This window comes from Pomacea canaliculata, linkage group LG5 (assembly GCF_003073045.1).
Source record: "Pomacea canaliculata isolate SZHN2017 linkage group LG5, ASM307304v1, whole genome shotgun sequence".
In the NCBI taxonomy this organism is placed as follows: domain Eukaryota; kingdom Metazoa; phylum Mollusca; class Gastropoda; order Architaenioglossa; family Ampullariidae; genus Pomacea; species Pomacea canaliculata.
Window position 1 is genome coordinate 5528715 of NC_037594.1, and position 10767 is coordinate 5539481.

Consider the following 10767-nt stretch of genomic DNA (forward strand, 5'->3'; position numbering starts at 1 on the left):
CGAATGCTGATTGATATGCCCACAAGGGATCTATTTCAAGAATTCAATGAACACTTCATTCATACAGGCAAAGGAAGTGAAGTTCACTTTAATCTGCTTTTTAAACGAAGGTGTACAGAGTTCCTTTGTGAGATACCTTAATCCAGTTTGTCTAACCAATATCAGCCTTGTTAGAGAAAGCATGAGGCACAAATTTAACAAAGGCAATACTATTTAAGTACAACTTTATTTATCCAAAAGGGCAATTGGAGATAGTGCTCATATACAGAGTTAATACAAACATATACATGTTAAAATAATTCCTCTCACACACACACACTTTCTCAGCAACAGTAGACACAGTTAATGACCTTAGGGCTTAGGTCACCTCAGGCGAATACAAGCCAGTAAAGTTGAATGGCACTTGGAAAGAATGAATGAACTGCAGTGACAATGGGTTCTGCACACAGGCATCATGTACCTACAGCCAAACTGCAAGAGGGTTAATTCATATGATCGGAAACAGGATGTGAGATGCCTTCCCAAGGATTTCCCTCTGCCTGATTCCTGTGATCTTAAAACAGATACTAACAAGGGAGACAAGACTGTTCCTGTTCCATAGGCTGTGGAACAAAGAGATAAAAGAAACACCAGCTAGTAAGGGATTTTATTGTGAGGAAGGGGGGGGGGGGGAAGTAGGGTTTCATTAATAATTTATAACATTTTCCTAAAAATACATGTGGTTTCTTGATTAGATTGTATGACTACAGTAAGCTGTGTAAATAAATAATATGTATGCATATATGTATAGGTCATGCTAAGTATAATGAATGTTAATGCAAATGCAAAATTGAGCTACCAATTATTTTGTGTATAAAGATTGTGATTATATTTATCACTCAATTTAGTATGATGAGCTCAGCATTACAGCTATATGAAGACAGATAAGACACTATTTTAAAACTTACAAAATAAATCTTAACATTTCATATTTGAAATGTTGCTTGCTATAATGTCTTTATGTTCAGTGTGTTTGTGAGCGCGCGTGAAGCATCAAGTCTCTATATATGCTAAATCGATGTACATATCACAGACCCATGTCAATAAAGGTCAGTGTTTTTTATCATAACTAAACTACATTCATCTAATAAAAACCTATATGCTTGGCAAAAGTTCGCTTATGCGACTATGCTCATATCGCAGCAGACCAAAGATATATACATGTATACTGTTTGGAAGGCTACGGTCTCAAATCTTAAAAACATAAAAAAACGGAACTTTCGATAGCACGACACTCATTCTCATTAGCTGACAGATTACTTTTAAAATTCTATTATAGACTAACCGACGGGAAAGCTGGACCGTGACTCCAGCGTTTATATCAGTTAGGCGGAGCTTTTTGCCTGTACCGGAAGTCAGTAACGATAACCATGGTGGCTACAGCCTTAGTGCTGAATGCGCGGCTTTGTAAGTCTGTGCCAGCTCTTGTCGAAAAATGAGTGCTTACACTTGCCCAATGATTCTTTACTTCTTATCCGGAGAGGTGCATGAGTGTCTAAAATAAATTTTTATGATTTAATTAAAACACATTTTTTAAAATTCCTTATTGTTTGATCTTGGATTGTTCTTGCTGCAAATTTTGTGGGAGAAATTTTTAGATTTCCCGTACATCACGCATGCGCACAGTGTGACTTTTGTACATCCGGGTGTTAATTGCAGGAAGGGCTGTAATGGAAGGTGTCAATCGGCGAACGAGAAAATGAATGAATTATTGCATGTAACCCGTCACTTGACGCTAAAAAGATTAGCATGAGATTCAGAACTTATCTTTTTCGATAATATAAACCCATGAGACTGTGGTAAACTTTCCATTTTCGCAAAGAAAAACAGCTGTCTTAGGGGGTGTGTTAAACAGAGATTACCGACAAGCCAAGGCTTTGGCTTTGCTCTCTGTCGTTGTATCGTGTGTCAGGATTTCCAGCAAGCAAGGATGAGTTCACATTCTGGGAGAAGAAGGAGTAATGTTCGGCAATACTCCGCGGAAGATCAAGCGCTAACACAAATTTCGAAAGAGGTAGGATGATATCTGATCAGTTTATTTTACGAGAACAGTTGTATCTGCTTCTGATCAATGTACATTTATGCTGTTTTACCATTTGCGTCTTACTGGCGTATGCTTTAGACAATTTTACGATATGTTAACTGGTATCTCACGTACCCTTAAGAGTGTTAATGTTTGTCCTTTGTCTTTTATGACGTATGCTCATTATCATAATCTTTTACTGTGGTAACTGAATGATTCCAAATCATGCAATTTTAGAATCGGAATTTATTGCCCAATTTTAACTATTTAAAATTATTATAATTTTTACCTTGTAGTATCCAAAAAAAAGCAGTGATATAAATATAAATCTGTAGGTTATGTGTTTAGAATTGTCAAGTAATGGGAAGTGATATCAACTCCCCACCCCAATGAATATGAATGTTTATTTCTATACCTTTTCATTCCTCAGATCTGTTTGTTTTTGTGCTTTCCTTTAAGATTTAGCTGTGAAGGATATGTTATATTCCTGTTGGTTCTTTATATCTTTTATTCATGAATTTTATTAATTTTTAAAATTCCTCATTGGCAAAATTGTTTGCTATGGAGCAGGACTAAGGCAGATAAGGGGAATAACACTATAAAGTTCCAAGTTATAGGTTTCTCAAAAAGACTGCACATAAGAATTACCTGTAGTAAGGTTCCCCACTCCACCTGTAAGATAAGAGTTGTTGGAGCTCATAAACAGAAGAATCTGTTTGCCAAGGGACACAGCACTAGGAACATGTCTTGGTTATGACCATCACCTACTTGAGCAATACCAATCATGCACCCGCACTGACAATAGCAGAAAAGAGTTATATGGTTCAAAGTGGTTTTGTTGTTTTTGCATTTGATCTGTGTGCACCTCTTTTTTTTTTCTTTTTTTTTGTTTGTTAAAACTCTCAGAAAATCATCGTCAAGTCTCTGACGAGATGGGATAACTAGATGAAAGGATTGTGATTATATGGAAACTAAAATTCCTTCATCTGTTAAACTTTTCTATAGTTCCACTTTCCTAAATTGTTGGCCTACTGAATTATACAACAGAAATAATATGGAACGGTGATAATGAATTTTATAGTTAAACCATTTGAGTGCTTAAAAGCTAGCAATTTTTAAACTGTAAAATGGTACAACTAGAATTACAATAGTTCGTGTGAATCCTTTTATGTTAGACAGGTCTGATGTTTGTCAGATGGGAGCTAGCTGACTCACCACAACCCTAGTTACATATAGTAGGATTCCCCTTTCGAGGCTTTGTTGCAGGTTTAAGGTCACGACAACAAGACTGACAGTTCCTGTTTTATCATGTGGCCTCTCCTGGCAGTCAGTTTTGCCACTTGCAGGGGCAGACTAGTCTCTTTCATGTCTCAAGCTGTCATTTCCTTTTTAGAAAACTGTGTGCAGTTTGCTGGAAAACCATCCTGCAAGGAAAATCTGTGCATGTATCTCTTCCCATTTCCCCCACCTTACAACTGTTTTTTTTTCCTTTCTTTTGAGGAACTGGGGAGTGGGGGAGAACATGTAAATACCTCTGGAGTCACTGTTTGGCAGAGTTGGGGAACTCCCAAAAGACAGCAAAGCATGAAGGTCTTGGCTGCATGGCTTGTGCCCATTCCCCAACCCATAACTTTCTGAGAGCACCATCATTTTTATTTTGCATATTTGTGACCCACAGGTCAGAATCACAATGCAAAAGTTAACCTTTATTAATTCATTCTGTTACTTAATTTAGAAGTTGCTCAATCTTTATCTTTCCTTTAGAACCTGTACAAATTTAAGATAGACAAAAAGATAGAATTTGGGAAAGAGAATGTATTCATTTTACTAAGAACAGTTGTAGATGATTGGCTTCATTATCTCTGAATTTATAGTGAAGAAAATAAGCATTTCTTCCAGATCAGCCCTTATGCTTTGTGGAGCATCTCGTTGAATTAGCAGCATGCAGCATCTTTTTTAGTGAATGCTTAAGGTGATAGAGGCTACCCACTAGGGTAATCTTTATGCACTGTCTATTAATAGTATTAACAGTATGTTTGATGTTACCTTGATTCTTACAGGTAGTGAGCTACATAGAACAAGGTCTGCTTGTATACGTATGTCTTTTAAGACAAATTGTTGGAGATACAATATTGTTGGAGATACAATATAATTTGAAATGGCCTGTGATTCTGCAGGCGGCTAAGACAGTTATAATTTACTATAAGCAGTTTAGTCAGTATTTTGACTGAAATAATAAAAAAAACTTTTTGTGCTTATAACCATCTTTTCGAGCATCTCTCTTATGTGTTTAGAATTTCAGAGTAATGTTTTCATTTCTCAACAGTTTTTTTTTCTTCTTCTTCTGCCTTATGACTAGTCATTCTCCTCAAAAAATGATGACTGTTTATGACTGCCTTATTTTTCTGTGCAACATTAAAACAATATGCATGCGCATTCAATCCTAAAATATATATAGTAAAAGATGGGTTTAAAATTGACAAAACAGTGCTGAAAAAATGCAAATCCCAATTTTAGATTTTCCTATTATTGGTGCAGCATTTGGCTTTTTGTCAATTGCTATGAATTCGTCACCTGGTGAGTGCACTGTATCTTCAGGCTAGATGGGCTGCATAGTTTGCCAACAGCCCATCCATCAACAGTACAAACTACTCTTACATCTGGAAGAAAAGGGGGAAAAATGTGGTCATATTTATGTAATTGTGTATATTATTATGGCTGCTTGATTTGTGAGGATATGTGTCTACTTTTTGTGTGCCTGAAAACCAGAAGCACAGTTTTTGTTACATTTATCATGAATACAGGCAACTGATAAACAGCAAACTGATTTTTACATGCTAATTAAATGACAACCCATTAGTAGTCAAGCCTTCCAGTTTAGTTGATCTCTACACATACAAAGAAGGTAGGGAACAAGGCACTTGTACAGGATATGGCATTAGGGGTGGGGCTGGAAAAATGTGTCCTTTTGTGTCCTTGCATATTTCTGTATATTTTTGGACATACATTGCATAGAAATGTCATTAGTTGAATAAATTAATACCAACCTGAAGGAAAAAGATCATTAAAAGTTTAATAGTTCTTTGTGCATTTGAACAGGTGAGGTTACATAAACTGCCGTACAAACATGTATAAGGGGGGATGTAGTGAAAATCTATACAGTATTCTAGTTCTCAATGGGTCTGTTGTTGTTTTTCTTAAATTGGAAGATTTGGGACAGTGCATGTTTATTCACTCATTTTATGCGCAAAACAAAGCAATAGGGACAAAGTCAACAATCCTTTAAGCAAGGTGTTTTTGTTTTTTCAGGCTGAGAACAGGCTTGCAGCAAAAAGAGCCGCCAGGGCTGAAGCCAGGGAGATACGCATGAAAGAGATTGAGCGCCAGCAACGAGAGGTCAGTTAGAACTAGTTTCCTGTGATGGAGTGGGTGTGTCGTGTTTATCTAAGGTGTTTTTTTTTTTTTTCATTTTAAGAAAAATTTCTAAGTAGTCCTTAGTATTTTTTGAGTTTGATGTATTCATAGGTGTGTTCATGCACGTGTGGATAGAAGTTTTTGTGAATGCATGTGTAGGTGTGTTCATGCTGTGTGAGGATAGATGTGTTCAGGGAATTATGTGAATAGTTCATACACGTGTGTGGAGGTGTGTTGATGCACATGTTTACGCAGTCAGGCATGGATGCACATTCATACATACATAGTTTATGTAAGTATCCTTTCCCTTTAGTTGCTGTTACTTTTTTATGTTAGAATGGTGGGATGTGTTGTGATTTATTATGTAGAGCGTTTTTATTATTGAACTATTTTAAAACATTAAAAAGTGTGTCTGTATTGCCTTGAATACATTAGTAGCTAGATCCATCTAGCAATTAGTTTCCCTATCAATCCAAACTGTTTGGATCATCCACAATCATACATTCTAGTATAAACACACATATGTGCCTATACCATGAAACTAAAGACATGCCTTACCAATGGTCAGTTTTAGTTGGGGTTTTTTGTGGTTTAGGTTTTAGTTAAACTCTCAGCTTCTGATTTAATGGTGACCTTTTAGGAGGTCACAACACACCTTTTAAAAACTACACTTTCCTTGTATATTGTTCATTTTTCCTTTCTTGTTGGTTCATATTGTTTAGTGGTATAGTTATTGTATCACATGAAAGTCTTGTTTTTCACTGTTTCAGTGAAGTGTGACTTTGTCTTCATGAAAATCTGATCCACCTGTACAGTTCATTCATTTTGCATATTTTCATCTGAGTTGTCTTCTTTATCCGCAACCCATTCTGTTGCCACATCAGATTCGTCCCCCATTTGGCAATACATAATCCACAGTTTCTTACATATTAATTCTTGATCATGGAAAATGATTGCATGGTACTTTATAAACTGCTGCTTCATATTTAAAATTAATTTTTAGAATTTGCTGTATTTAATTTAAATATGTTACAGTCTGTAGTTTTCAGGATTATAAATACAATAGAAAACATTGTTGATGCCCTCTCAGACAAGGTTTTGTCATGTTTATATTTATTTTGATGATCAGCAGGAGGAAAAGCTGAACAATGAACATATCGGAGTAACAAAGGTGAGGACATTTTCAAAGACACAGACATTGTTTCTTGTAGCACTTTCAACAAAATTGTTTATTAACCAGGGCTTCTGCTAAGGCTAAATGCTAAAGAACAGGGACCCCTTAAAAATCTGAAGAAGGGGTCCCTGTTCTTTGCCCAAATTTGAAGGGGACCCATTGACGAAAATTGAAGGGGTCCTCCGAACTTTTAATGCGTACAGTACGCAATTTTTTGAGTAAGCAGAAGCCCTGATCAACCTGTATCCATCTGGTTCACTAGTAACTACTTTTTGTGCAAAATAATTGCAGTTACGTGTCTTTGACTTTCATGACAGGTCAAGAATAAAAAATTATTGGTATGTCCATACTTTATTAAAATTAGATCTGTTTTGTGCTGCATTTTTGTTTTATTTTTACACCAAACTCACATCTTTTTTAAGTATGTTACCTGATTGTGAATAGTTTGTATGCTTTGAAATTTACAAGAAACACTCACCCATATAAGAAGCTAAAACTTTGCTGACGCAGGTACTAATTTTTTTTATTTACATGAATTAAAATTTAATTACATGGCATTTAAGTTAAACTTTGTCACTGTTGTATATTTTAATAAATAATTTAAATTCCAGTCCCTATATGTGCTGTGTCTTATTGTAAAAGAGACAATAAGTTATCTGTCATGGCAATCAATTTAAGTTTGTTAGCTATTTAATTTTGGGAAGATTTACATTCAGCAATGATCGGTAAATGCACATCATTAAGAAATTTAAACTTTTCTGAAAAACTTATTTAGAATACAAGAAGACACAAGTACTGACAAAGGGTTAGACTTAATCAGTTTACTAACAAAACATATTTATGTATGCAAATGGAAAACAATATACTTTCTATACATATGTTTTTGAAGATTGTGAAATATACCTACAACTTGTAGATAACTTAAAGATATCATAGCATAATAAGTAATGATTTAGACCTGTGTGAGTTATTGTGAAAGTCACAAACTAAACTATTAATATGAAAACAAATAGAAGCTGGGGCGTCCTTGCTAGTTTTATCTCTTGATTCTTTGTTTCTCACCATCTGATACTTCCTACCTCTACCTCTACTCTCCTTTCTCCCTGTTTACTGAATGAATGTGTTTTAAGAACGAAAGATGTTCTTGAATGACTTGTATATTTTGCACACTGAGTGAAATAGATAAAAAGTGTGTAGAAAAACTTAATTTAAAGTCTGCTCCTTTGTCCTTTTAACTGCATTTTAAAGTAAAATAAAGGTGTGTTAACACAGGTAATGAAAGTTAAATTAAGACACTAAATGAAAAAAATCTGCATATAACTAATAAAATATTATATAAAACTAAATTGTGTTGATGCATAATGGTAAGAAAATGACTAAAAAGATTAAGCATAATATTTTAAACATGTTTTTAATGAGCATTTCTTCAAATCAGAATAGAGAATGTAGTATGGAAGCACAGTAGGAGAATATGTATTATCAATATGTGAATGAATACAATGTACATTAGATGAGGATGTTTCCAAGCAGGAGTGTGGGCAGATGAGGTCACAAAAATAGTAAAGAATCCATAGAGAGTTAAGAGTTTAATAATTATAATAGAAAGCAGTTTCATCACCAGAGCAGGTTGCACCCTCTGCACTGACTAATGATAAATAAGAACGTTAAAAAGACTGGATAGCAATAACATGCTGCAATAAAAAAACACATTCAACCACTGAGCCACAGGTTAAAGATAGAGTACATAGTAATGAGCGTTTGAATGTAAACGAATACGTATAGCCAATAAGATACTATGTAGAGTAGATTTGTTAATGTGTAATAGAAAATGAGCACAAAGGAGAAAGTATAATATATTTAATCAGAAGTTTATAGTCAGTTCTAGCGTTAATTGATAACCAGTGAAGAATGTGCAGAAGTGGTGTAGCGTATTCCAATTTGCAAGTCTGGAGAACAAGAAGGCATCCAAATTCTAGACGTTTCAAAGCTTTTTGTGACACAAAGTTCAAGTCATTCATTTAATACATTTCAAACTGAAATAAGTTTATAAATTTAGCATTGCAGGCAGTATGTTACAAAACTGAATTTTTAAGTTTAAATCTTTTTTTTTTTAATTTGGGGGCATGGAATTTGTTTTTTTTTTTTACCATAGTCAAAGCATAATATGATTGTAGACTGAGTTGGGCTTTTGCTAATGTTATGCAGTGTTGAATAAGCAGGAGTTTTAACATTACTTTTCTGGCATTTTCTTCTATAGTCTGTTAATTTTTAATTTTTTTTCCTTAAATTGATGTGTGCCTTAATGGAATGATGGTGCTATGAAGTACCAGCTTGAGTAGCCCTTACTGTTGAAAATACAGCAAATTGTATAAATTTTTATAAGCTTTAGATGTGGATGTCACACTTTAATGGCCCATTTTTTTGTTGTGTTAAAAGCTGCACATTGCAGCTTGCGCAGTATGATTCATGCATAATTTATAATTGATTTAATTTCTGGTACCTGGGTCATAGTACTTGGTTCATTAAAACATATAATTTGAAAGTAATATGTGAAACATTATATATTTGCCATTTATACATTTAGTAGAAAGTTTACATCTCTTTGAATTTTATTGTTTGGAAATTATTCATCAACCTTTGCTTTTCCGCATTATTTTATTTAAAACTAGTTTAACATTGTTTCAATTATTTTAGAAGTTGATTGCATTATTTGAGTTTAAAATGTGTTAGTCTTGCTCAGCTATACTATATTGATGCTGAAATCAAGACCTGTTTTGAGCCAGAAATTATAGGATAATAAAAGCTTTTGGACAGATCGGTGATTATGCATCCAAATCATGCAAGACATCAAGTATTTCATCAGAAGAGAAATGAGTTGTGCAGCCTTTTTTTTTAAGCTTAAGCATGGCTTCTTGGTTTGCATGTAAGATGCATGCAATATAACTTGTTTTTGATGCAACAGTACTTGAAAATGGGAGCAAAAATTTAGTAAGACATGATTGTAATGTAATGAAAGTTACATTTATATTGATGCTGATACTTATTGTGTCTAAATGGAATATATAGTGGACTAAAACAGACTATTTTTATACGTATTAGAGAAGGAAAAAAATTATAAATGCCTTCAGATGACTGTGCCTTTGAGAACCATCCTGTGCCACCAATTTATGTTGCTGTTTATCTTGAGAGAATAACCTCAAATATCACTGGTGATCCCATTTCAACTAAGTGTTGTGTTGCCACAGACTCGGCAACATCCCACAGGATCAAGACGAGGCAGTGATGATTCCAGTGAAGGAAGCGGTGATGCACCCAGTGGCAAAGACCGTGACCTTAGGATGGAATTACGATCCTTGGAGGAGAAGTATAAAACCGCCATGATGAGCAGTGCTCAGCTGGACAATGAAAAACAGTCACTGGTGTACCAGGTTGAGCTTCTCAAAGACCAGTTAGAAGAACAGGCAGAGAGCTATGTCGAACTGCAGCGGGAGTACAAGGACAAGTGTCGGGTAAGTAATGTAAGAGTACCAAACAATGCATGGCAATTGTTATTTATTCCTGTTTATGGTGGAATAATTACAGTTATATTTTCCAGTATCTGCCAGAACATTCTGAATGTTTTTGGTACATTGAGAAATCCCCAGATTTCTGGGGTGGGGTTGTTTGCTTTTATTTATTTTTCTTTTGTGTGTGTGTGTGTGCGTGCAATTTGTAGTATAAGTAGAAAACTATATTTTGCCAGGATAAATAAATTTTTATTTTTTCTCCTAATGCTTTCCATATATCCTTCATCCCCTGCTTTCCTGATAATATTATTCCACCATCACACACTTTTTCTTGTAAAAAAATTGTTTTTATCATTGTATGTTTATCAAAATGTGTAGGATTTGGAAATGAAAAAACGAGAGCTACAAGCTGCAGAAGTGGAACTTAAAGCTTTGAGGGAAGCAAATGACTATAAAGATCGTTTGATAGCAGTAAGTAAAAATCTTACATGCCTTTTCTATATCTGTTTATTACTTGAGATAAATCTCCATATTTTTATGGGAGATTGATTCTGCATAAGTACGCATCAAGTAAAAGAGAAACATATTTCTAGTATTCAGTCAGAAAGATG

At 34.6% G+C, this 10767-nt stretch overlaps 1 protein-coding gene across 5 annotated transcripts in view; it reads left to right on the forward strand.

The window, feature by feature from the left end:
* The first annotated feature begins 1434 nt into the window (after positions 1 to 1434).
* The window catches only part of LOC112564417 (leucine-rich repeat flightless-interacting protein 2-like), a 31350-nt gene continuing 22017 nt past the window's right edge, over positions 1435 to 10767 (forward strand). Inside the window, exons 1-6 of one of the 5 annotated variants that reach the window (XM_025239211.1) lie at positions 1435 to 2053; positions 5372 to 5458; positions 6609 to 6647; positions 6968 to 6988; positions 9896 to 10159; positions 10535 to 10627. In XM_025239211.1, the coding sequence (XP_025094996.1) occupies positions 1970 to 2053; positions 5372 to 5458; positions 6609 to 6647; positions 6968 to 6988; positions 9896 to 10159; positions 10535 to 10627 (588 nt within the window). In that variant the 5' untranslated portion in view covers positions 1435 to 1969. Of the gene's footprint in view, positions 2054 to 5371; positions 5459 to 6605; positions 6648 to 6967; positions 6989 to 9895; positions 10160 to 10534; positions 10628 to 10767 lie in introns of all 5 variants that reach the window. The other 4 variants (XM_025239210.1, XM_025239214.1, XM_025239213.1 and 1 more) reach the window with 4 other exon arrangements.